The sequence below is a fragment of the Podarcis muralis genome, chromosome 2 (genome assembly GCF_964188315.1).
Source record: "Podarcis muralis chromosome 2, rPodMur119.hap1.1, whole genome shotgun sequence".
NCBI classification, from domain to species: domain Eukaryota; kingdom Metazoa; phylum Chordata; class Lepidosauria; order Squamata; family Lacertidae; genus Podarcis; species Podarcis muralis.
The window spans coordinates 5875333-5901624 of record NC_135656.1 but is presented as its reverse complement, the minus strand read 5'-3'; the positions used below and the strand labels follow the sequence as shown (position 1 = coordinate 5901624).

At 50.2% G+C, this 26292-nt stretch overlaps 1 protein-coding gene across 4 annotated transcripts in view; it reads right to left on the bottom strand.

Annotated features, from left to right (window-relative positions):
* Positions 1-363: 363 nt before the first annotated feature.
* The window catches only part of NCKAP5L (NCK associated protein 5 like), a 46296-nt gene continuing 20367 nt past the window's right edge, over positions 364-26292 (bottom strand). The window contains exons 1-13 of one of the 4 annotated variants that reach the window (XM_028721400.2): positions 26004-26176; positions 20371-20440; positions 17500-17706; positions 15055-15123; positions 14870-14908; positions 14462-14575; positions 13034-13147; positions 9676-11780; positions 7090-7252; positions 5106-5184; positions 3723-4043; positions 2817-2956; positions 364-2477 (exon numbers count right to left, since the gene is read on the bottom strand). In XM_028721400.2, the coding sequence (XP_028577233.2) occupies positions 2241-2477; positions 2817-2956; positions 3723-4043; positions 5106-5184; positions 7090-7252; positions 9676-11780; positions 13034-13147; positions 14462-14575; positions 14870-14908; positions 15055-15123; positions 17500-17601 (3483 nt within the window). In that variant the 5' untranslated portion in view covers positions 17602-17706; positions 20371-20440; positions 26004-26176 and the 3' untranslated portion in view covers positions 364-2240. Of the gene's footprint in view, positions 2478-2816; positions 2957-3722; positions 4044-5105; positions 5185-7089; positions 7253-9675; positions 11781-13033; positions 13148-14461; positions 14576-14869; positions 14909-15054; positions 15124-17499; positions 17707-20370; positions 20441-20721; positions 20938-26003; positions 26177-26292 lie in introns of those variants that run through there. The other 3 variants (XM_077923800.1, XM_077923801.1, XM_028721397.2) reach the window with 3 other exon arrangements.

Below are 26292 nucleotides of genomic sequence, written 5' to 3'. Positions count from 1 at the left end.
GGAGTGCTATCACTATCTCCCTGCCGCCCTGTAACATCCCCCCAGGGTGTCCGACAACTCCAGGTCCAATATTTTAGAAACCATGCTTGCTGCTGTAGTAATACATGTAGACTTCCATGCATGTGGTCAGGGATGTGTATTAGTACTGATAAGGTGCAAGAAAGATGTGAACCGTCTGAAAAAATATCATTTCAAACTGGGATGGGGGTGGGTGGGAAATGGTATAGCCCAGACATCAAAAGGTACAGAAACACACCGCTTAGGGGGATGAGAGACCCCTTTTCAGGAAAGAGAAAAGGCATCGGGGGAGAATGCTGTGCAAGTTGTTCCCCCAAAATCCATGTATCCAATCCAATACACACACATTTTTTTACCCCTTTATTTCCTGGGAGATCAAAAGACAATAAACAGTTCACAATAACTTATATAAATTAGTAGAGGAGCAAAAGACATCTTAATGTTTTGTTTTTTAAAAAAACCCAAATTCTTTTTTCTTTTTTTAAAGGACAACATAATAAGGAAGACTCGTAAGGAAAGGGGCCTGTACACAGCAAAATAGCACCATCTGGGGAACCACGTAGGGCTCCTTTAGAAACAGGGGAAAGAGAGGAGAGGGGGCCTGAACGTGTGGAAACTAAAACAGCAACATTAGAAACTTAACATTTAAATGGGGGGATAGAAGGAAGGGATGGGGAGTGAGGAACCCAGCTGGCCATTCCCGAAACCCACAGAAGTGTTAAGTCCCAGGCATGTGAGGTTCTGGATAAGACGCGTCCTGCCCAGTTGGTTCCAGTGGGGAAGAAGGGCTGTGGGAGCTACAGTGGTGCCTCGCAAGACGAAAAGAATCCGTTCCGCGATTCTCTTCGTCTAGCGGTTTTTCGTCTTGCGAAGCAAGCCCATTGACAGCTTAGCGGATTAGCGCTACAGCGGTCCAGCGGCTTTTCGCGATCAGCTGTTAAGCGGCTTATCAGTGGAACAGCTGATAAGCAGCTTAGCGCCTTAGGAAAGGGGGGGGGAGCGGAAAAAACCCGCGGGGACTCACAAGATTTTTTCGTCTTGCGAAGCAACCCCATAGGGAAATTCATTTTGCGAAGCGCCTCCAAAATGGAAAACCCTTTTGTCTAGCGGGTTTTCCATCTTGCGAGGCGTTCGTCTTGCGGGGCACCACTGTACTTCATGAAAGAGAGGGAGGTAGAAGCACTACCCTGCCAATCCCTGCGCTCACTCCCACCCCCCACCCACCCCCCACTCAAATAATCTTGTTCGGTACACTCCAGCAGTCACATGTAACTGAGTGAGGGGCCCTGTGCCTCTTCCTGGGTGGTGAAAAATACTGGATTTGGCAAAGTTGCACATGCTCTCCAAGTGATGAAAGGCAGAGAAGGAAATACGCTCAGCCAATGAGGTAAAGGGGGCAGCTTCTTAGAGGCAAAGAGGGGCGCTTAAGAGGCCCAGGCAGCACCATCGCTCAGCAACCTTCACCTGCAAAATGGGGGCCAAGGGGGTGAGGATATTGCACTGGTGCACGCTCTGGACAGGCGACCCACACCCTTGCAATGACCTACCCTTTCAAGAGAACACCCTCTGCTCCAGTCTTTGCCAACCTGGGGGCCTGCCAGACGCTTTGAACCACAACGCCCACCAACCCCAGCCACGGGGAAGGGATGATGGGAGGTGTAGTCCAAAGCGCCTAGATGGAACCAGGTTGGCAAACGCAACTCTACTCAGAACACCTCAACTCCAGGCCAGATTTTTCTAGCGTACCTTGGATCCAACGCCTCTCACAGTGAATTTATGAGCCGAAAAAAGTGGCCAAGGGTTCAAGCAAAATACGACAGATCCCACCCCCATCTCCCGTGCTTCAACCAAAGGGTCGCCATTTTAGATGCGCAGGACCCCGGACCCCCACCCCCCATAAGCTAAGCGGGCCTAATGGCGTTCAGCAAGAGTCCATCTGCATGATCACCACGCTCCATTACCTCCTTGGACCCATTTCTTCTCTTGGGCAGAGAAGCCTCCTGGTGTCATGGTTTCCACGGTCCCATTTTCTTCTTTTGGGGAGGGGGGCAGGTGGGGGGCGCTGGGTGTGGAAGACGCATCGCCGTGCTCTGGTGCAGGGCCAAGATTTGGTTTGGGAGAATCAAGCAGGTTCCCACGGGCAAGCGTGTGGCCCTCCGAAGCGGCACGTGGCGGTGTCACGTCGAGAAACCTGTGCCCCGTTCCGCCCCCTCCCGCCACGCTCAACCCTGGCTGCCGCAAGAGGACAAGCTGTCATAAAGAGAGTCGCTCAGGGACTCGGAGTTCTCCAGGCCCGGCGGCCCTTCTGGGCCCATATCCCTGGAACGGGCCTCCGTGCTGCCCTCCTCGCCCACGTCGGATGCGCTGGGGGTGCGGCTGCTGCTGGTGCTGAAGGCGGGCGAGGCCTGAGGCCCGTCCGATGAGGCCCTTCTCCTCTCGACAACGCTGCAAGCAGAGCCCTGCGGATACAGAGAGCAGCAAGGCTGCTTAGGAGCAGAGGAACACACCAATGGATAGCGGGGGTGGAAGTGGACTGGAACAGAAGCACCGAATGTCCAGCACATTGAAAGCGCCATCTGCAAGCCAGGGCTAGAGCGAGGCATGGCCTAAACAAGCTAGGGAGAAGATTTGCCCTCCAGGTCTTGCTGAACTATAACTCCCATCAGCCCCAGCAAGCCCAGCCGCTGGCTAGGAATGGTGGGAGTTGCAGTCCAGTAATGTCTGGAGGGGCCAAAGTTCCCCACCCCTGGCCTGAGCTGGGCACCTTGGTTTCCCCCAGTTGCCCCACCCTCACTTACCATTGCAGAACTATGAAGGCCCTCCAGGCCGTGAGGGGAGCAGAGGAAGGGGTCGGTGCCGGCGGATGCTTTGGCATTGGGGAAAGTCCAGTTCTTGCTCTGCTGGGCATGCCGTGGCTTGCTGGGTTCATTGCAGAGGTCTGAGAGGGGAAAGTGGAGGTGCAACTCATTAGGGTGGGGGGCGGGGGAGCCAAATTCTCCTTCGCTTTTGAAGAGCCCAGCAGGGAAGTTGCACGAGTCCGGACAAATAAGTGTCAGAGAGATTGCTCACCTGCATCTCTCCCCACAAGCTGAATTTGGGCCCATAGGACAGAACAATTCATTATTATTCTCATCATCACCATTTCTAGACCACTTTATATTTAAAAGAAATTAAAACCTGACAGAACCAAACTATCGAAGGCTTTTCACCAAAGCCAGACTAAACGTCTTTCCTTCTGCAGTGTTGGATGGCAGGTTGAGAGGAGTTCCCTACCAGGACAGACTTTGCTCGTGTGCTCAAGACATCGATTCCATAAAACATATTTTGTTGCATTGTGCAAAATATGAGGAAGCCAGGGCTGAACTGATACTACCCTTGCTGGTACCTTTCCCGGGAAAATCAGAGGCTCACTATGTCAGGTTCCTATTGGAAGACCGGACAAATGCTAGAACATTAGCAGTGGCAAGGTTTTTATCGGTGGTTGCAAGAACAAATGATCCCTATATTTTGAACAAAATGCTTGTTTAACCTGGAGGTAGGCTGTATGAATTGTGTATTGCTTTGTAATGATTTGTTGGGTCTCTGGGCCGTAATAAAGATTGATGATGAAAAGAAAAAAAATCTCAAAGCTGTTTACAAGACATTAAAACACCAAATAAAACAATTCAGAATTAACGGTTGTCCCCCTTCTGGACGATACAAACCTCCTGGGCAGCGATCCCTGCGATCCCGGTGCCTGGGGGGTGGCTCAGCACTGGCTAAGACGCCGTGGAAAGCTGGCATGCTTTGGTGCTTGCTGGGGCCCAGCAGGTCCTCTGCGCTGGGCACCTCCCTCTCCAGCGTCCGGGCCTTGCGGGGAACCCGGGTGACGGGTGGAGGGCCCCTGGCCGGGAAAGGGCCGGCAGACGGAGGGTCGGGTCGGGGCCTTGGTTTAGGCACGCTCTTGCAGGGCATCCCGATGCAGTAGTCTGGCGGCGGAAAGGTGCCGATGCCACTGTCCAGAGTCCGAGTCAGGGAGCTGCACACTGTGGACCACGGGCAGGGACAAAAGGTGGAGTCAGAATCCACATCAAAGGATTCCCTGTCACTCTGGCCCTTTCTACTCCAAACAGCTTATATATTGAAAGCTCCAGGTTGCAAGTTTGATCCCCGAATGGGACTTAGGGCCCCTTTCCAATTCTACAATTCTATGATTCTGCAAATCTTGGTTTAAGGTCTCCCTTAAAAAAGGTAGGGGTTCCTGAAACCTCCCCTCCCGTCTTCTCCCCTCTCCAGCATCCTTGAGCCAACCGTTTGTCTGCTTCGGACCTCATAGATCTTCCTTTCTGCTAGAATTAGCCATAAAATCCCGGGAACGCATATTCCAACCGCATTCAAACCAACAGTTATCATCTGTTTTAACGCAGCCTTGATTCAGTGCTATTCTCTTCTTAAATCAGAATTAGAAGCAAGCAGGAATACTTGCTCTTTGAAATTCATTTTAAAAAAAAAATTAAACCACTTTTCATCACAATTCCAAAGCCTAATATACATTTTTGAAAGTTAAGCTCCGAATGTAAGAACTAGATTTGTGGGGGCACAATTCTATTACCAGTAGGCTCAAATCTACAAAGCAGATTTTCTCATGGGAAAGTTACTGGAGACAGGCCCACCAGATCTCCCGCAGGAGGTTTCTCTTCGGCACAGAGAAGACATTAATTTCCACTCTAGGAAGCAATTCTTTATGCCAGTTATTTCCTGTGTACAGATGGAGCACAATTCATGGAAGCCTGCAAAGAATTATGGGAATATCCTCAAAAGGCCTCCACTGAGCTTGATTCTCCTTGTGTAAAAAAAAAAGGGGGGGGGCTATATTACACATTAAAGAAGAATGCAATCATTAATCATTGTAGAAAGTGGGTCCTTCTATAATGAGAGTGTATTCTCTCATTCAGAGTGCCCATCCTGAATGGCTCTTCTCCCTCCCCAGTCCACCTTGCTTAGTTAGTTAAAAGCAGCACAGAATAGCAGTCTGTGTGCACCTTCCAATGAAGGCGCCCACCTGCCACACTATGTCCCCTCTGCCGGCAACATCCCATAAAGCTCACCTGCAAAGTGCTGGGAGGTCACGGACTCAGCCAGGCTGTCATCGGACGGGATCTCCTCTTGCAAAGGTGCATCACGAAGCTAGAGGGAAACAGGGAGATGATGCTGGTGAGCGGGACTCAGATACTCAGGCGTAGGTGTGGAGGGGGGGGGCGTAATCCTCCCCTGTCCCGGCCACGGCGGAAAGGGCACCCAACATTTAAGCCTCAAATAAACCAGTGCAGCGTTTTAGCTTTAAAGCCTAAACGTGCTTTCTTGAGGAAGCCCTCCTGCACTTTGACTTGCTCTCAATAATTTGGAGTGAAACCATTTGCAGCGCAAAGAGCTTTCCGCTTTGCCTGCACCTTGGAAAACACAGCTCTTGTGTCAACCCCTCGCCGCTTGGGGGGGGGGGGAGGAGAGGAGGAGGTAGGGCACAGAATGACGCTGATGTCACAAGAAGGCTCTTTTTAATAAATAATAATAATAATAATAATAATAATAATAATAATAATAATAATGTATACCCCGCCCATCTGGCTGGGTTTCCCCAGGCACTCTGGGTAGCTTCCAACCGAATATTAAAAACCATACAGCATCAGACATTAAAAACTTCCCTAAACAGGGCCACCTTCAGTTGTCTTTTAAATGTAAAATACAGTGGTGCCCCGCAAGACGAATGCCTCGCAAGACGAAAAGCTCGCTAGACGAAAGGGTTTTCCGTTTTTTGAGTCGTTCCGCAAGACGAATTTCCCTATGGGCTTGCTTCGCAAGACAAAACGTCTTGCGAGTTCTTGCGAGTTTGTTTCCTTTTTCTTAAAGCCGCTAAGCCGTTAATAGCCGCTAAGCCGTTAATAGCCGCTAATAGCCGTGCTTCGCAAGACGAAAAAACCGCAAGACGAAGAGACTCGCGGAACGGATTAATTTCGTCTTGCGAGGCACCACTGTAGTTGTTTATTTCCTTGACATCTGAAGGGAGGATGTTCCACAGGGCGGGGGCCACTACCGAGAAGGCCCTCTGCCTGGTTCCCTGTAACCTCACTTCTCACACCGAGGGAACCGCCAGATGGCCCTTGGAGCTGGAACTCAGTGTCTGGGCAGAACGATGGGGGTGGAGACGCTCCTTCAGGTATACTGGACCAAAGCACTTTAGGGCTTTAAAGGTCAGCACCAACACTTTGAATTGTGCTCAGAATCGTACTGGGAGCCAATGTAGGTCTTTCAAGACCAGTGTTATGTGGTCTCAGCGGCTGCCCCCAGTCACCAGTCTAGCTGCCACATTCTGGTCTAGTTGTAGTTTCTGGGTCACCTTCAAAGGTAGCCCCACGTAGAGCGCATTGCAGTAGTCCAAGCGGGAGATAACTAGAGCATGCACCACTCTGGCGAGACAGTCCGTGGGCAGGTAGGGTCTCAGCCTGCGTACCAGGTGGAGCTGGTAGACAGCTGCCCTGGATACAGAATTGACCAAAGAGTCCAAAATGACTCCCAGGCTGCACACCTGGTCCTTCAGGGGCACAGTTACCCCATTCAGGACCAGGGAGTCCTCCACACCAGCCCACCTCCTGTCCCCCAAAAACAGTACTTCTGTCTTGTCAGGATTCAACCTCAATCCATTAGCCGCCATCCATCCTCCAACCGCCTGGAGGACTCGCCTGGAGGACTGTACATTTTGATGGCAGCTGCCACGGTGCAGAAGTAGCTGGTTAAAAAACAACAACACAGAGGCAGCCTTGAGTCTGAAGGGGGAAATGCAGCCTTTACAGCTGCAGCTGTCTCTGTAGCAGCGACTCTCAAGTAAACCTCATGTGCGAAGAGAGTGGAATAGCCATGCCGCTTGGGGTTGATATCGCTCCAGCAGCGGCGAGGGCTGGGCAGGAGTGGTGGGCTCTGTTTGTCCTCAGTCCCTGCCCCCGGAGAGGGCACCCGCACGCACCCGCCCCAGGCGGCACGGAGACGCGCTCCGCCACTGCCAGAACAGGACGACTCTGGGAGTCACGACTGGCTCACCTTGGCAGGGGCTTCCTGGCAGGCATGGAGGTGGCCAACGATGCCATTGCGTGGAGGCCGGATGAGGCGGGCATCTTTGGCATCATGCAGGCCTCTCTGCAGGCCCTGCAGCTCGTTCTTCTGCTCCAGGTGAGTCTCAAATGGCGCCTCTTTGCCATCCACCCTGCCACAGAGCAGGTGAGAGGGGAGAAAGATGAAGGCCGGCCCCATATTCTCCCTGAAGCACCTCATTTCCCTGAGCCCCTGCAGGCCAGAAATGTCTGTCTCCTTGAGAGAGTTCTATAGCCCAGCAAAACACACCAGGGTCTCATTTGCCCTGTTTTTTAAATCTGCTTTTCCGCCCAAGATTTGAAATCAAAATTTCAGAGACCTCACTGCATACACAGCCAGACTAGTTTCCCCCAGGAACAGCCTCTTCTGCCGTTAACCCTCCACTTTTCAACGGGGCTGCCTAGAAAGCGTGGCTATATCACACAAATGTGGAAATTGGAATTTGGTTCAGTTTTTAAAAATAAATACGAAGAAGCAAGTTTCTGGCCCTTGAGACTTCAAGAGAGGATTGGAGGTGTTGCCTTGTGCACCATCAGAACCTAGGGGGAAAGCTGGGCATGGATTTCAGTTATGCTGAACACTGTAACTGCTCTCAGATCCAGAAATTAAATGAAATATGCAGTAATGCAAATCTGTCCTTTCCTCAAAGTCAGGTCACAGAAGGTTTGGTACAGAACATTTGAATACCTTGGTACAGATTTTGCACAGGTAGAGATTTTTAATACATTAGAATCAATAGTCCTGGGTTCTTAGCCAGGCACATAAACGTTTCATAAAATGGCAATAGTTCTGCTGGATCAGACCAGAGGTGGGTATCCTGTCTCCCCAATCAGATGCCAATCAGATGCCCATGAAAAATCCACAAGTGGCACATGCTGCTCTTTCCCAGTGACTGCATTTGTGCATCTAGGTGACCTCTCATCCTGGAGGCGGCTTGTAGCCATCACAGCTAGTAAATACCAATGGCCTTTCCATCTACAAATCTTTCTAATCCCCCTTTAAACTGGTGGCCATCAGCACCTCTTAGAGCAGCGCATTCCAGTTTAACACTGCACTGCCATTTGTTTGTCCTAAACCTTCCAACATTCAACTTCACCGGATGACCCCAGGTCCCAGAATTATGACAGGGATGGAAACCTCTCTATCCAACGTCTCCACACCATGCATAATTGAGTCCTTTTTTCCAAATTAAAAAGTCCCAAATGAATTAACTTTTCCTTATAAGGAGGCTGCTCCAGCACCCTGAATGTCCTTTTATGTACCTTTTCCAGCTCCACACTGTCTTTTTTTGAGATGCGGCAATAAGAACTGTACACAGTATTCCATGCATGAAGACATTACTATATTGGGAGTTTTATTTTCAGCTCCATTCCTAATGATCAGCTGCTGCCCCCTGAGTCGACGTCTTCCTCAGGCTGTAAACCACAACTCCCAAGATCCCTTTCCTCGTGAGTCACTGCCAGTTTAGACTCCCACAAACAGATATGTGAAGATTGAATGTTTTGCATCACTTTACACTTACAGGCAACCCCCGATCTCCGGGGTGTGTGTGTGAGTGTGTGTGTGTGTGTGTGTGTGTGTGTTGCATTCAGGGGTCATTGTGTATGCTGGCAGTGTGCAGAAGCCCGTCACGCCCCTGTTCCATCCTCTTCCAGGTCCAAAAATGGCCAACGTGTGCACAATTCTTTGAACAAGTGCAAAACAGGTTGCCTGTACTTACTTTCAACCTCAGCTGTCATTAAATTTTGAGAGATAACTCAGGAGCTTTTTTGCAACTCCTTTTTATTTCTACCACTCTGAACAACTGGGTGTCATCAGCACACTTGAGCACCTCACTGCTCACCCCCCAACTCCCCTTGGGGGATCCTAAGAAACACCATTTGCTGCGCATGGTGGGTGGGCAGTGTGTTGCTGCCCCCTTGTCTAGCCTGCAGGCTTAGCACACGCATCTGGCTGGCCAATGTGAAAAAAGGATGCTAAACTAGATTTACCTTTGGCCTGATCCAGCACGTTCTTCTCCAACTTCTTACATCCCTCCACTAAGAGTAATTGTTCTACTCTTGGCATCCTGTTCTTTTAACTAGTTATCCAAAAAACAGATTCTACCTCAGGAAGTGGCATGCTTTCTTTCGCAGGAAGTATTTAAGCAGAAGTTAAGCAGTTGTCCACCAGGGATATTTTAGTTGCATTGTGCACTGCAGATCCTGCACTGAGCAGGACCCTGGGCTAAATGACTGCTAAGGTCCCTTCAAAGTCTATGAATCTATGAAAAGAGGACCTTCTCTCCTAACCCATTACTGATCGGTTTACTCAGAAGCCGTGGGGGAGGCTTTGACAAAAGGTTTTCCAAAGCCCAAGTATACCGTGCTTACCAGATCACCTCTATCCCCATGCTGACTGGCACTCTCAAGGACTCTAAGAAGCTTGTGAGACAGGAGTTACTTTTGCAGAAGCCATGCTGGTTCTTCCTCAGCAAAACTCATTCTTCGATGCTGATAACTCTCACAGGAACCCGGCTTCAGCTGCATCACCTACCTGTTGAGCAGCTGCTGCATGAAGTTCTCCGCGGTCACCTCCTGATACATCAGCGTCAGCTGACTGTGGCCGGGGTCGCAGGCGTGGGGCCGGGGCTTGTCCAAGGCCAACCCATTGATGTAGGCCTTCTCTTCCTCCAGGGCTTTGCGCAGGTCCTCCGCCTTCTCCATGAGTTTGGAAATGTTCAGGCTCTCAGCCTCCAGCCTGCGGGAGACCATCTTGCCCTCCTTAACTTTGGGGGCCTCAGGCCTGCGGCTGAGGGCAGGGAGCTTGCTCTTGCGCAGCCCAAACCAGCTGGCGAGGCCGCTAGAGTTCTTCTGCTTCGCCTCCCCTGCTGCCGCCCCTCCTTTGTGCCTGCGCAAAACGTTCTCCTCGATTCCTTTCATCACCTTCTCCTCAATGCTGGCTGGAGGCCCAGCTTTGCTGCCCTTGACCGAGTCCAGGCAAGGCGGGTTCTTGCGCCCGATGCTGGTGGGCGTCTTGGCCGGTGCCTGGCACGGCTTGGGCTCTGGGGCGGAGGCCTTGGTTGGGGATTTGGACGGCAACTTTGTCGGGCTCCCATGAGGACTCTTGGTGTTCTTCCCTGGTGGCGGGGGCTTGGGAGGGTTCCTTGCACCCGGAGTTCCCAACAAGCGGCTCTTGGAGACGTGGTGTTCGGGGTCACTGCCACGGGAGCCGACCGAGTGGGAGGAGTAGCACCGAGGGGCCGGTTCGCTGCCATGGCAAGGCTCGTGGTGCTTGAGGCTGCTGCTTCCGGTGCCCAGCCTGGGGTGAGCCTCAGCAAAGCCTTCGGTGCGCTCACAGAGCCGGGCCGGGGCCCTCCCTTTCTCAAAGCCTGGAGACTCCTTGCCCTCCGCTCCCTTCAGCCTCCCGAGCACAGTAAGCCGCTCTTTGAAGGGCATGTTGGCTGCCTCAGGCGCCCGCTTGCTCGGCCCGTTCGCCACCTTCTTGGAGCCTTCGGAGGCTCGGCGAGCGAGTGGCGGAGAGTGCCTGCTCTCAGGGCCCGGCTTTTCCCGGCCCCCGGCAAAGGGGCAGGGCTCGAGCGAGACGTCGCTGGGCGGCACGGCACGGAGGGGTGCCGAGCGGCACGCGGGCGGGAGTGCGTCGGGGACATCCAGCTTGGCGTCTCGGGGGGAGAGGCCATGAGGGCTGATGGCGCTGCTGAGGGACAGCTCTAAGACATTCTCGTACTCGTGGGGCTTGTGGAAGCCAAAGGGGTCAGGAGAGGTTGGCGTGACTTTGGGGGGCACCGGAACCAGATGCCGGGCAGCCTTGGGAGAAGGGTGTCCCCCAGCAATGCTGGAGTCGCTGGGGAAGGGACTGTCCGGGGAGCCCTTGCGGCTGGGTGTCGGGGAGTGGTACACCTCGTAGGTGTTGCTGCGACAAGGGATTTTGGAGCTGCGGGTCAGCTGGGGGCTGAGGCGGAGGGCAGCGGGGCTGGGCGGGGGCGGCATCTTGAGCAACTTGAGCACCTTGGAGGGGGAGGGGATGGGCGGGCCTGGGCGGGACTTGTCCTTGCCCTCGCTTGGTGCCAAGACCCCAAGGTAAGTCGGCTCCCTGCAAGCCGAGGGCGGCCCCAAGGCCTCCAGGCAACTGACCGCCTGGATGTGCTTGTAGCTGCCCAGCTGCCCCTCTGGGGCTTCCACCAAGCCAGGCCCATTGGGCTCCCCATTGAGCAGAGCGCTGTCGCCTGCCTCCCTCAGGACCTGGTGCAGGTAAGTCTCCATGTCGCCCAAGTCCAGCTTGTGCTCAGCCAGAGCGCTCAGCAGCACCTGCCCAGGGTGTCCTTTCTCTGGGGGGTCGCCTTCGCCAGCCTCGTCCGAGGAGGAGGAGGAACTGCCCTCCCCTTTTGGAGGAGGCTGCCTAGGGACCCCTTCCCCCTGTGCCAGCAGCAGGCAGGGCCAGGCTTCGGCCGTCACCCCTTCTGGAGAGCCCCCCTGCCCAGGCTCTCTCCAAGGGGAGGGGAAGGCGAGCAGGGGGTCCATCTCCTCCAGCGAGCGAAGCACCTCCAGGATCTGGGCCTTCTTGCGCAGGAACGGGGACAGGGCTTCCAAGGACTGGGGGTTGGGCCCTGGAGTGCCAGCACACTGCTCCTCAGATATGACCTATGGGGAGTCGGAAAGGGGAGAGGCAAAGTGTAAAGACCTCTAGATCATACACACAAACATACACAAACAGTATACATGTTCCAACGATTAAATCATGGCTGAATATGTCAGGATACTCACAAGCTTCCCACATCTACAGGCAGCCCCTTTGCTCCTCCCTTTGTGCAAGCAAGGAGACAAGTCAGGAAGCCTCAGCTGCCCAGAGTCCCCTTAGGCCCAAAGCAGAAAAAATGTGGTCAATGGCTTCCAAGCAAAGCAAGAGTTGGAGGCCACCTTTAAACCATGGCTCCGCATCCTAGCTTGTTTGGGAGCCTTCAAACCACAGTTTCCTGGTTCAAATGCCATGGGAAGCTATGGCTAACCGAGTTCCTGACCTGTTTTCCTATTTGGAAAGGGGTGCACACAGGTGCCTGGTGCTCACGCATATCCTGGCTTGTTTGGTTGTCCAAGCCAGTCATTATCTCTGCCTGCATCCCATACTCTGCTGCCCAAGAACCTTTCACCTGGAGATGCCAGCCACTGAACTGGTGGCCTTCTGCGCAACCAAGCAAGTGTTCCACCACTGCTCTACGGTCCCTTCCCATGCAAAGAACATTTCCAGCTCATGCCACAGCTCCCCTATTCTTGCGGCAAAAATTCAGCAAAAAAATCTGGAGGAAGCTTGAGCTGTACAGAGACCGTAAGGGGGAAATGGTGTCTGTGGTGGGGCTGGAATGCTTGACCAGGCGGCTTTTTAGCCCTTACCTCCAAAGCCCAATCTTGCATCTGCTGCCTTGCAGGCATATCTGAAAGCTTCAGCTTGCCCCCAGTTTTTGATGCCACCTGGGAATGACGACCCCCCAAGCCTACCAACTGGAACAGTCTCTCACCTGTTAACAGGTGCTTCTACCCAAAGTATCCCCCAGATGGAAAAAAAGACCAGCATTCTAATTTTGGGTCCACCTCAGATAATCTCTTCTTCTTCCCTGGGAAACTGGGCCGCGTCCAAAATTCCCATGATTCAGTGCGAGCTGTCGAGCCTGGCACCTTGAGATGTCAGCTGCATCTAAGGTACACACAGTGCCGAGCCGCACAGCAAAGCAGCAATTAATGGCTCTGGGCCCCGTTCCAGGAAGCAAACACCTTCAGTCTCTAGGTTGCGGTGAAACAGGGATGCGACGGGAAGAGTACTGGGGCGGGGGGCAGGGTGCTGCAGAGGCAGCAAAGACCCTCACAGGTAATCCAGGGCAGGGGCGCTTTGCAGAACATACCTCTCTCTGCAAGATGCAGTGTCCCAAAGGCAACGAAGCGGGGAGCTTCACCACCGTGCCTGGCTGGGAGATGGACGATGGATCCGAGAGCAAGGAAGTAGGATGGGCTGGGAGCTGGGGATAGAAGGAGCACCGTGAAGGGCAAAGGCACTGCAGCGAGGGAGGGAACTGCCACTCTAAACAGCCTCAGTAGAACGGCAGGCAGGCATCCGATACACACAGGCTCACAACCTCCTTCACACAGACACTCAGAGGGAAAACCGCTCTCCACAAGGTGCGTTTCCACTCTGCTTTGGTTAAACTGTTTTAAAATTGCTATGACACGCCCTAGGGCATTATGGTGAAGGGTAGGATTAAAAAACAAAACAAAAAAACGCAAATAGATTCCACCCTCAATGGTCTTATGGGGCTTTTAAGATGATGTTGCGCACACCTGGCTTGCTTTAAAATGCATTCCTGAATTCCAAAGGTGAAATGGCAAGGCAGCCAGATGAGCAAGGCCGAAAAGGCCACTGGCAAGTACTGAGTGGCATGAATTACTCAAGGGAGCAATAAGAACAGCCTGTTGGATCAGGCCAAAGGCCCTTCTAGCCAGCACCCTGATCTCATAGTGGCCAGCTGGGGGAAACCCCATAGGGCAAAGCTCATGAGATGCCACTTAAGATCCCACTTTCATTCACTCACTGATGCTGCCCCTTCACTCCCCACCCACCCAGGCTTCTTATCAGCACAATTGTCACTGGTCAGTCCCAAGAAGCCACTCTGGTTGTCTTCTAACTCAACTGTAGCTGAAAGAGTGATGCCGGAAGGCAGCCCATGTTCCTTCACCTCCAACCCCAGGAAATCCAAGATGCACTAACACATGGTGGGTTGTAGGCCGAGATGCACGACATGAGTAAGATGTACGAAGGCTGCACCGTTAGGAAGACCAGACTATACATTACATAGAAACACATGCAATATAACCATCACCCCGTGGCTGTTGATTCTATGCAAAGCAGTCTAAAACCCAAAGGACAGTGGGGATGAAAAGCAACACAGGTTTGCTGCCCCCATGTGCTGGCCTGGGGATTTTTCTACACACACCCCAGTCCAACTTTGAGGCGGATATTGGGGAGAAGCACCAATGTGCTAGCAAGTCGTCTTTGTGTGAGATTCCACAGCCAGGGCTACTTAGCTAAATACACTTTGTCCTATTTTGGGTATGGGATCTGCTCTCTCAATGAAACAGTTTGAAGCACGCCAGAAAAAGAGCCATTTCTGGTTTTATGGTTCTAAGACTTCCATCACACACAACCAAGAAGCTTCCTGTTTGTGCATCCATGCAGAGAGCAAGGCTGAGTGCCTGAGAAGAAAAAGTGGGGGGGGGGGGGGGGGGAGAGAGAGAGAGAGAGAGAGAGAGAGAGAGAGAGAGAAGAATGGACCCACCTGGGAGAGAGAGACAGAGGTCAGCTTCTGGTGGAAGAGATCACTCAGGGCCTGGTTTTGTCGCTCAAGGTCAAAGACCCGCTTTTTCAGCTTGATGCATTCTTCACGAAGGTCCTGAGGAAAGAGAAGGGTCAGTGGGCTTCACCCTCTAAGTTGGTGTTTGGGAGACAGCTTCACCCCCACCCCCCACATCCTGCCATCCCACCCCCCACCCCACAGACACATCCTTCAATGAATCAGCTAATAAAGCAGAATGATGTCTGGATGATCCAGTGTAAATCTATCGCTGATGCACTATTATGGTGTCAATGGCAAGTTGCACAATGCACCTGCAAAAACAAGCAAACGTTCTTGGGGGAAACCCTAAATTGTTTGCAACATGAGATTTGCACAAGGTAAGAGACTCACCTTTTGGTTTAACAGTGCCTGCACAACATGATTTGCTACCTGTAGAACAGTAAAGAACAGGTAAGAGGAGGAAACTCTTAAGGACCCTGAAACAGGCTGTAGTCGTCTCCCCCCCCCCAAAAAAAAAAAAAGGAAAATGGAAGGGAAATGCCCTCTTGGAAAATAAGAAGGGAAGGCAGCCGAACCTCATCAAGGCAGCGTTCGTACGTCTCTCGCTGGTTCTCATTGGCTTGTGCTAAAGCCGAATTCTCTGCCTGGGAATATAATCAGACAACAGGTGAGCAAAAGGGCCCAGAATCCCAGCTTTCCTCTCTAGGAAGAAATGGAAGCAAAGAACATCTCGTTTCCCCAACAAATGAAACTGATTTGTAAAAACGTTACATGGGGGGGGGGGGAATACGAGAGAGAGACACTGCACACACCTTTGTAAATCAACAAAATCTTTAATAAATAATAATAATAAAAAAGGCAAAGACTGTTAAAATATTCCATTCCACCTTAAGGAACAGGCAGGATTGTTGTGTGTCACATGTCTGTTTACACTCCAGCACAGCTTGCTGGAAACTTCTGTTTGTGTATAGCTTTTGCTTAAGCTGCTTGCTTTTGGACACGAAGGAGATCGGACATGTTTTCCTTTTGTCCTGCTGTACACTGAATAAACTGCTTGTAAATATGCTAAAAAAAAACTTGTTTACCTTTCCTGCTCTCCTTTAGCTCCCTTGCCCTACAGGGAAGTTTTTACGCTGCGGCATAGCAAGACCAAGGCTTAAGCCCAGGCTTCTATGATGCAGTTCTGGCCAGTGACGTGGATGGTTTTAAAAAAGAATTAGACCATTTTGTGGCAGCTAAGGCTCTCAATGGCTACTAGCCACAATGGATGTTCTACCCTCACTGCTGAAGGCAGAGATATGCCTCTGAAGACCAGTTGCTAGGAGGAGATCGCTGGTACACTCATGCCCTGCTAGTGGGATTCCCATAGGGGAATAGGGTTGGCCACTGTGAGAACAAGACGCTGGACAGATGGACCTTTGGCCTGATCCACCAGTGATCTTCTTGCATACTTAAGAACACAGAAGGGTCAAAAGCAACAGCTTCAGTAGGCAGGCAGCCTTCAGAAACAAGAACAGTGTGTCCTTCCACTCTATCAGCTTGTTGCGCACTGTCCCATAAGTGGACCCACATCACAATCTGCTCTTGCAAAGGGCTCCTACACACTGGAAGGAGGCAGAAGAGGAACTGCACATGGCTCTACTCGCTTGCTTGAGTCACCTGCAAGCCTGCCCCTGCACTCTCTGGGCACACTGGGGTTTTAATTCCATCAGAGTGATCTTTTGACGCTTGGGAGAAGATGCTTCTGCCTCAAAGCCAGGGGACAGGAGCTACAGTGGTACCTCGCAAGACAAATGCCTCGCAAGACGGAAAACTCGCAAGACGAAAGGGTTTTTTGTTTTTTGAGCTGCTTTGCAAGACGATTTTCCCTATGGGCTTGCTTCGCAAGACGGAAACGTCTTGCAATTTTGTTTCCTTTTTCTTAACACCGTTAATACAGTTGCGACTTGACTTCGAGGAGCAACTCATAGCACGCGGTGTGGTAGCCTTTTTTGAGGTTTTTGAAGACTTTGGTGATTTTTGAAGCTTTTCCAAAACTTTTCCAACACCGTGCTTCGCAAGACGAAAAAAATCGCAAGACGACAAAACTCGCGGAACGAATTAATTTCGTCTTGCAAGGCACCACTGCATTCCATTTCTGCCATACAAAAATATACCAGTAAAGGCAAGTCAAAGTTTCCTTTTTTTAATGGCCAGTGTTACATGACTAAATGGACAAAATAAATGTGTCTCCAGAGATTGTGGAACAGAGCACTAGCAGAGCCAACTAGCACCATCCAGAAGGGGTTGGACTCCAACTCCCATCAGCCCCAACCAGTACAGCCAATGGCCAGGCATGATGGGAGTTGTTGTCTATCAACCTTTTGAAGGCACCACATTGACTAACCCTAGTTTAACTCAATCCAGATCCTGGCTGGGGGGGGGGGGGGAGGCACCGACAAAGGAAAACTATGTAGAAATTTTGTTTCCCTTCATAATCTTTCATAAATGGAGGTAAGTGAACGGACCACCAAATGATATTCCTATCTGGAATGTGATGTACTAATGAGCCTAGTTTTGTACAAAAAGAAACAAGGCAGGTTCATTATCCCAATTGATCCCCACCCCACTTTGTTAACTGCTACGGAAGAATATTTACAATGAAATCTATTGTGTTATTAAAAAACCCAGATTAACAGTAGCAGTTTTGGATCTAGGTTTTTGTGAGCCTACTCCAACCACCTTCCCTGGAAGCCTGCCCTCAACCCCAGCAAAACGGAATGTCACTCACATTCACTTCCAAAATCTTAAATCTAACCTCCCAGTGACTGGTAGAAGCCTCAGAGGGCCAATGAGGTATCAGTGGGTCCAGGGCAGCTCCCCAGCCAAGTAAAACAGATGCTATTTTGGTCCCTCGCCAAAGGAAAAACCACCCCACTCACAAAAAGTGTGTGTGTGGGGGGGTTTCTTAGGGTCTTAAGCTATTACCTCTGTCACTCCTTGTGCCTAAGCTCTTCTGGGGAGAAAACTAAGGAACGTACCTCCAGCTCCCGGAGCCTCTGAAGCAGCTCCTGGGTTGTCATGGGCTCACTGCTGCCTCCTTCTGGCTTCATCTCTCCCTGTAGCTTGGCTTCAGACATCATTTCCTTTGGACAGAAAAGGCAGAGACCTCTCTCCCCAGGGGCAGCAGACTGCTGAAGTGCCAATAATCATGCTCCTTGCCACAGACAGAGGAGCGCCAGCAAATCCTGGGCAGGGCGGAAGAGGGTGAAAAACCATCAGCAAGAAGCCACTCTTACAATTACAATTAATCCAGAATGCGGCAGCTAGACAGGTGACTGGGAGCGGCTGCCGAGACCTACATTGGCTCCAAGTACATTTCCGAGCACAATTCAAAGTGTTGGCACTGACCTTTAAAGTCCTAAACGGCCTCGGCCCAGTATACCTGAAGGAGTGTCTCCACCTTCATCGTTCTGCCCGGACACTGAGGTCCAGCACCGAGGGCCTTCTGGTGGTTCCCTCCCTGCGAGAAGTGAGCTTACAGGGAACTAGGCAGAGGGCCTTCTCGGTGGTGGCTCCCGCCCTGTGGAACGCCCTCCCATCAGATGTCAAAGGAATAAACAATACAATACCTGACTTTTAGAAGACATCTGAAGGCAGCCCTGTTTAGGGAAGTTTTTTTAATGACTGATGTTTTAATGTTTTCTCCTGCTGGAAGCCGCCCAGAGTGGCTGGGGAAACCCAGCCAGATGGGCGGAGTATAAGTAATAAATTTATTATTATTATTATTATTATTATTAGTAGTAGTAGTAGTAGTAGTAGTATTACTACTACAGAAACGGCATTTGGTGATGAAAGCAAGGCTGCAAGCTTTTCTTTCCCCTTTCAGAGCTGGACGGGCACAACAAGTGCATCTCGCATGGTGGGGGAAGCTGCTTCTGTTGGGTTTCTGCCTGTGGCAATGCTGGCAAAGACACAGAGTTTCTGTTGTGCGGCTGTTATTGAGGGGCAGAGCAGAAGGTAGCAGATCTGTTCAGACTGTAACTACGGTTCAGCCTGGCCTTCTGAAGAGCTCAGCTTTGTACACAGTGTCCCAAGCAGGCAGCTCACATGGCAAAGCCTGCCCTAAATGGCCAGATCTCTCCTCCCAACCCAGCGTCTTCAGATTCAGGTGCAGGAAGAGTCTTGTGCATGACTTCAGGAAGTAAGAACTGTGGAAAGACACCAGTTCCAGCAGACGGACAAGGGCCTGGTCCCTACTTAACACTAAGCCAAACCATGGCTTAGCATAAATGCATGAGCATGCAGGCTCCAGCAGCGCAGAGAACTCAGCCGCTTTGCTCTTTTTCTGGTCCCAATGTGAACTAAGCTGTGGTTTGGCTTTGCATGTTGTCTACACCTGGGCTTGCGGTTTATTCCCACCAGACAATCCACAAGGTGTAAGCAAACACGACAGCTCATGGTTTGCCGGGTCTGGAATGAGACAAGCCACAAGCCCAGGTTTGGATAACATGGCTTAACTCACAGCAGCACAGGAGGAGGAACAAAGCAATCACAATCTCCTCTGTGGCACAATTCGCTCTAAGCCACAGTTTGGCTTAGCGTTAAGTACAACCGAGCCATTATGACCCATTTTATTCGGCTGGGAATGCGATGTTATCAAACTTCCTCTGAATGACTATTAAGCCACTTCTCCAATATTGATTTTTCCCCTCTCTTTTTTTTTTGCATTTCTCCATTTTCTACAATTCAAAAATAATAATAAAGCTACACTGAACTGGAATGTATCTTCTGGACTAAAAGAGGCAGAGCACATACTTCACCTAGTGCCTTTCTCCTTGAATACATCTTGGGTGTCAAGTCTCTGCCAGAGACTTTGATGGGCTGCTGCCAATCAAAGGAGATTGTACTGGGCTCAGCAGACTAATGGTCCGCCTCAGGCTAAGGCCGCTTCACAGGTTCTTAGCACCACCTGGGAGAGAATAATCAGTCTCAAGCTGGTGCAGCCTTTACACCAGGGAAGCTGTGACCTTTCAGAGGTTGTTGGACTCCCAATTCCCACCAGTCCCAGCCAACGGATGCTGGTGGGAGATACAGCCCAACAACACACAGCTTAGTTGGTAGAGCATGAAACTCTTAATCTTGAGGTTGCGGGCGCATGCCCCACATTGGGCAAAACATTCCTGAATTGCAAGGACTTGGACGAGATGACCCTATAGTTCTCTGATTCTAACTTTGGGATGCGGGTGGCGCTGTGGGTTAAACCACAGAGCCTAGGACTTGCCGTTCAGAAGGCTGGCGGTTCGAATCCCCGTGACGGGGGGAGCTCCCGTTGCTCGGTCCCAGCTCCTGCCCACCTAGCAGTTCGAAACCACATCAAAGTGCAAGTAGATAAATAGGTACCGCTCCGGCGGGAAGGTAAACGGCATTTCCGTGCACTGCTACGGTTCGCCAGAAGCGGCTTCGTCATGCTGGCCACATGACCCGGAAGCTGTCTGCGGACGCTCCCTTGGCCTATAGAGCGAGATGACTGTGCAAACCCAGAGTCGTCCGCGACTGGACCTAATGGTCAGGGGTCCCTTTACCTTTAACTTTGGAGGGCCACCGCTTCCAACATAGGAGTCTGCATACAAGGCGTGTAAGGTTTAACCCTGTGTCTCAGTGCCTGAAATATCAACCTGTGCAAGCTGTTTAAGATCCGACCAGATGCAAGCCCACGAGGGCCATATGAAACCCATCACCTCGGGTGGCAGACTTCAGCGGAAGGCAGATCTGACCACAAGCAAACGCTCCCTAATGGAATGGGTCTCACGATCATTCATTCTCCGGGGAAATGGGAGTGCTTCAGTCTGGATTTTGCACCTCAGACACCAAAGTATCTTTGGCTGACCACGTATCCGTCGGTCTTTTACCTTTCTCAAAGGACCCAGAGGTAGACGCCGTGGATGACTGGATCTCCAGGCCTTCCTTAGTCGCTCCTACCTGAAAGAGAAGAGAAGTAGATTGGGTTACTGCCTGAGGCAGACCCGGAAGCTGCAGCTAGGGCAAAAGGCAGCAGATCGACTGCTCACTGGGGAGAAAAATCGCCATCACATCACGCCACTGCTGAAGGAATTGCTTTGGCTGCCGATTAGCCACCAGGCCAGGGTCAAGGTTGTAGTACTGCTGTACAAAGCCCTACACAGCCTGGGACCAGGACACCCAAAAGATCGCCTCACCCCCTACATACCCAACTGATTGCTGTGTTCTGCAGGAGGACTTACCCTGCGGAACTCACTCCCACTGCATATCAGACAGTTGCCTTTTCTATTGGTTTTTTTGGCACCTGCCAAAGATGTTCCTCTTTCAACAAGCCTTTGGAATTCTTTATCCCAGTTGATACCTGCCGTGGATATGAACTTATTTCATGGATGTGTTGTAGTTTTAAACTGCTTTTATAGTTTTGGGGTTGGTTTTTAAAAATTGTTTTTATGCACATTTGTTTTTAACATATATGTTTCATTTATGTCATTATATTGTAAATCACTTTGAGATGTCTGAAAGGAAGAGATTCAAAAATCAATGAAGGGATTAACTAACAGATTTACCAAAAACGATATATGCCACCCTCCCCCCTAGAAATTTTGTGGTGCGTTTTAAACCAGGACTAAGGAGCCTGTGGCCCTCCAGTCGCTGGTGGACTCAAGAACGATGGAGTTGTGGTGGTCAGACCATTCCCAGAGAGTCATCCATTCCCTTTCCCTGCTCTAGACAGATTCCAGAGTGGCTTTGAGCCACAATAGCCAACTAGGGCTATAGCCTTATAAGCCCACTCAACAATTTTGATCTGCAGATCTGGCATTTTACAAGTGCCACATAATGTTATTTCCACACTTCCAAGGAATCAGCCGTTCAGTATGGCAGCCCCTGCACTTCGGAACTCCCTGCCCATTGAAATTAGGCAGGCACCTTCGCTGTACTGTTTTGAGAGCCAGCTAAGAACTTTTTTGTTTATCCAGATGTGTAAATTTTGACATGCATTTTAGTAAGTTATTTTATTTTTTAATTTGCATTTAAATTGATTTGATTTTAAATAATTTGATTTTATTTTTCAAAATTTCAGGCTAGCTTGTTTTTAGTATCTGATTTATCGGTACACTGTACATTTTATGCAACCCACTTTCAGCTTTTGACAAGAGCAGTATATAAATTCTGTTAAATAAATCAAAACACAAAAAAGGGAATAGAGGCATATCAGACACTCAAGAGAGGAAGTGGAAGGAGCAGACAGCTACAGAGAGGTATTTTTAACTCAGGGACCTCTCCACATGCTCCCCCCCCCCATAACTTCCTCTTGGCCATTCTCCACTCCAGTGGTAATTTCACATTTACAAAGTACAAAAAAGGTCCACCCACCCCTTTGAGTTTTATTTATGCATTTATTTATTTAGAAGTATTTATCTGCCAGTTAATATTTCAAAAATCTTGAAGCAGTGTAGAATCTAAAAAAAGCAAACAATATAGGCTGAAAGAGATAACCTAAAACCAGCAAAACAGCAGTATAAAAACACATAAAAGCAAATAAAATAGACAGTCACACTCAAAGGATTCAAACACACAAAATGGGGCCTGATTCTTATGGGTCAGGAAATGCCTGAGTTTTTAAAAGGCAAGCCTTTGTAAGGTATCTAAAGTATCTGATGGTTGCTGCTTCACGTACACCAGAGGAGAAGGGAGCAGGGGCAACAGCAGAAAAATGTGTGTTTATGGGGTCACTGCCCTGGGGTATTTTGTATTCTGAGAATTTCTCCAGGTGATCCAAGCGATCCTACAGGGGCAGGTGCTTTTTCAGGTAGTTGTTCATAGAACCATATAACTGAAGAGTTAGAAGGAACCCTGTGGGTCATCCTAGTCAAACCCCTTGCAGGTCTGTATATGTTATAACAAGACCTTGAAAATGCCCTGGTAGCTGATGTCCAGATTTTATTTACTTGACAAGACTTACATCTCATTTAATCAACAAACAAACCTCTAATCGGTTTAGATAAAACAAGATTGCTTCCACACCACCACCCAAAGGATAAATTCATGAAGGACTTGTCTATCAGTTTCATCCCCCATCATCAGGTCCAGTTGGCAAGCTTCCCAAGGGCATATGTTAAAGAGGCAGACAAGGTAGAGCTGTGGTCTGATTCAGAGGGACAACCCTAAGAACATAAAAGAGCCTGCTGGATCAGGCCAATTGCCCATCTAGTCCAGCATTCTGTTCTCACAGTGGAAAACTAGTGGGCAGGATGCAAGCATAAGACCCCTCTCCCCTCCTGTGGATCCAGCAACTGGTATTCAAAGCTGTTGTGTTCTCAAATGCTTAAGTCACAATTCAGTGCAGCCCCAAGAATGTCCTCCACAGCAGGGATGAGAAAGCTGTGGTCCTCTGAAAGTGCTTGAACTCCCAACTTCCATCAGCCCCAACCAGAACGGCCAAGGGGCAGAGATGGTGGAAACTGTAACCCAACAGTAAGTGGAGGGTCAGTTCCTTCATCCCTCTCTACAGACACAGGACATGGTGCGTGTGTCCGCAAGGCTCCCTAACAGTCAAGAGCAGTGCAGGAAGAAACAGTGCAGCAAATCTCACCATCTTCAACCTACTCCACTATGGCCTGTTCCAATTGGCAGCAGTTCTGTGGGATCTCGGGGAAGCTGGTCTTTCACAGCCCGGCTATTTGAGCTCCCTTAAGAAGCAGCTAGCCTGAGAACTAAGTTCTATTGCCACCACCAGTGTATAACTTTCTTAACCCCGTTAGTTGGGTGTCTGGACTGGTTCTAGTACATGTTGTGGTTGTGGTGGTTTTAATTTAAAAAATCAAATCCTTCTATTCTTTCATGAAGCTCAGAGTAGCAGACCTCACCCCCAGTTGTTAATCGGCCCAAATTCATCCAGTGAGCTGTATGGTTGAACAGAGATCTGAACCCAGGACTCTAAACCCATTTAACATTCTAAACCCAACACTCCAGCTGCTACACACACTCTTGTGAGTGATCCACTCCTTGTTGTCATGAGGGGTTCACACACACACACACACACACAGAGAGAGAGAGAGAGAGAGAGAGAGAGAGAGAGAGAAAGAAAGAAAGAAAGAAAGAAAGAAAGAAAGAAAGAAATATTTTAATCTTGAGGGGAGACATGTGTCAACATTGTAATCAGAGAAGGGTAGGAAAGCAGAAATTCTAGTTTTCTTTTTTACAGAATATAATGCATACAATGCTCACAGATTAAATATAAATATATATGAATAAGTGTGTGTATATATAATCTTCAAAAATTATCTTGTTCTATCAATCATGGCCATTTAGACTAACACAGTATCATTGCTATTATAATAAACATCTAATGTATTATATTACATTGTACTATACTAGTTTATGAATTAATTTTAATCTCTCTTTAGTATTTCTTAATATTCTGACATTCAACGTTTCAAATTTCTTATGTTACGCATCCTAGCAGAAAGAAGCTTCAGAAATCTGGATTGTACTGCTGCTTCTGATAATTCATAAAAACATTATTGTTTAAACAAACCTACCCAGATGATTAGAAAGTTGAGGTAATTTTAACCTGCTTTAGTATTTTAACTTTGTATGTTTTAAAGTATGGTTGTAATTCCCCTCCCCTCAATTTTATTGTTTTATATTTTTGTTAACTGCTTTGAGGGGTTGTTTTTTTTAACAATCAAGTGGTATATACATCTTATAAAATAAATAAAACAAATAAATAAATAATAAAAAGGGACCATGATCTCTCAAAGCATTCCTCTTCCCATTTCTAGCTTTAATTGCAGCTCCAGCAAGCAAGTGGAAGTCTGGTGGATACAGCTGGCAAGAAAACCAAAAGCCAACCTAGCACTTTATAAAAATACACAATACAGTGTGTGTACTCAGCTCTGCCCATATACTCTTCCAGTTTGCCCAGACTGCATTACACAAAAACCCTCCCTGCCTCCAGTCAGCTGGGAACTACCAAAGGTTTACCCAGTCTTGAAGGAAAGACTGCATGTTCTCAGAGATCTTCAACCTTGGTTTTGGAGATCTTCCAACCTTTCTGGGCTATACATCCATTTGTGGACCCAATTCTTAACATACCTCTCTCTCTCTCTATGTATATGACTGTGTGTATTTACACAGTGTTGATGGTGCACTCACTAGCCAAAGAGCAATGCTAAGATTACTATTTCATGCATTTCAGGACTAAGTCCTGCTAAAAAAAAAAATCCCAGTTCTAGCTCACAATTAACCCTTGAGCAGCCAAAAGCTCTGGGTTCCATTCCTCAGTTCTGGCAAAGGCTAGAGAAGGGAGGCTGAAACTGGTCAAGGAGACTATTTCCCAGGGCTTTCCGTCAGAGGCCACGCAACACCCACTCCCTCTGCGACTCCAATTTCCTCAGCATCGCAACACACACACACACACACACACACACACACACACAGTAGGTCTAATTAAACCTGGCAGTTGGGATGTTTGGGTCAATGGCTGCTTTGAGATGCTCCAATAAGCAGCGCACTGAGGAGTCTCCCGTGGAAAGGCCACCTCTGCTCTTCGAAGGCAAGGGTGCTCCCCAATCCCACCCACCCCCCAGCTCCCAGGCTCCCTTGCAGATGAGCTGGCCACGTCTGCCATGCACATCCCCTTGGAGGAAGCCCTCTTTAGCATCCTTGACCGTGATGCGCGCCAGCCTGCCAGCCAGCCAACATTCCTGTGTGCATCTAGCCCAGTACTCCACACTAGTTCTCAGCCAAGGGCGCTCAGCCGACTCCAGCCCGGCATACTGGGAAGACTGCCGTTTTCTTGGCTGCATTCCTGGACTTTTGGGGAGGGGGGAGGGTGGGCAAAGGGAAGCCGCTGGGTAGTGCCAACGTCTCCATGCTCAGCACAAGGGATTAACCGTAGGGAATGCAGAGACATCCGAGACGGCTGTTGGGTCTGAACCCCGTTAAATCAGGAAAAGCAGCTGCGGAAAATGACACACTGCCCTCAATACAAAAGGGTTCTTAAAGGGCCTCAGATCACGCCACTCTCCTCGGTGCACCCCCCAAGTCCCTATGGGGGGCAAAGAGAACAGGAAGGGAAGCGGGGTCCCATGCAAAGCAGCGCTGCCAAGGTGAAAGATCCTCCCGCACCCGCATCTTCTCCAAACAGGAATTGTAGAAGGATGCTCCAAATCTTTCCCTGGACTCCGCTAGCCTCCTAACTCACACTGCTCACCTTATCCACAATGGCACACACATTCACACGTATATACACCCTCGCACGCAGCGATCTCCAAGCGCCAGAGACCCCCTTGAGCCCCAACCCCACCGGGGCTCCGACACAGGCTTGCAGATGCCCCCCATATATTGACCCCCTTCCCCCCCCGGTTTCTGCTCCCAGATTGCTCCAAATAACCCCCTTCTTCCATAACACCCCCCCAGGGCTCTCCCGCCAGCCATTCTCCTCGAGGTCCCGCAGTCCTCCAAGGAGACCCTTGGAGACCCCCGAAGCGCCTGCCCCGGACCCCCGCCGCCTCCTTACTGTCTGGGCCGCCTGGCCAGCCCGGCGGGGCGGGAGGCCCGGGGGTCGAGCGCGCTCCCGTCTCTGCGATGGAGGCCCCGGCGCCGCCTGGGCATCCTCCCGCCCGACGCGGCCCGACTCGGGGCCTGCTATTGTTGGGCGGCGGAGGCGGAGGCAGGAGGGAACGGGCCGCGCCGAGCTCCGCCCTCCGCCGCCGCCCCCCGCCTGCGCGCAGCCCAGACCCCCAGCCCCGGCGCGCCTTCCCCCTCGCCTGACAGGCCCTCCTCCGGCCCGAAGGATTTCAAACTAA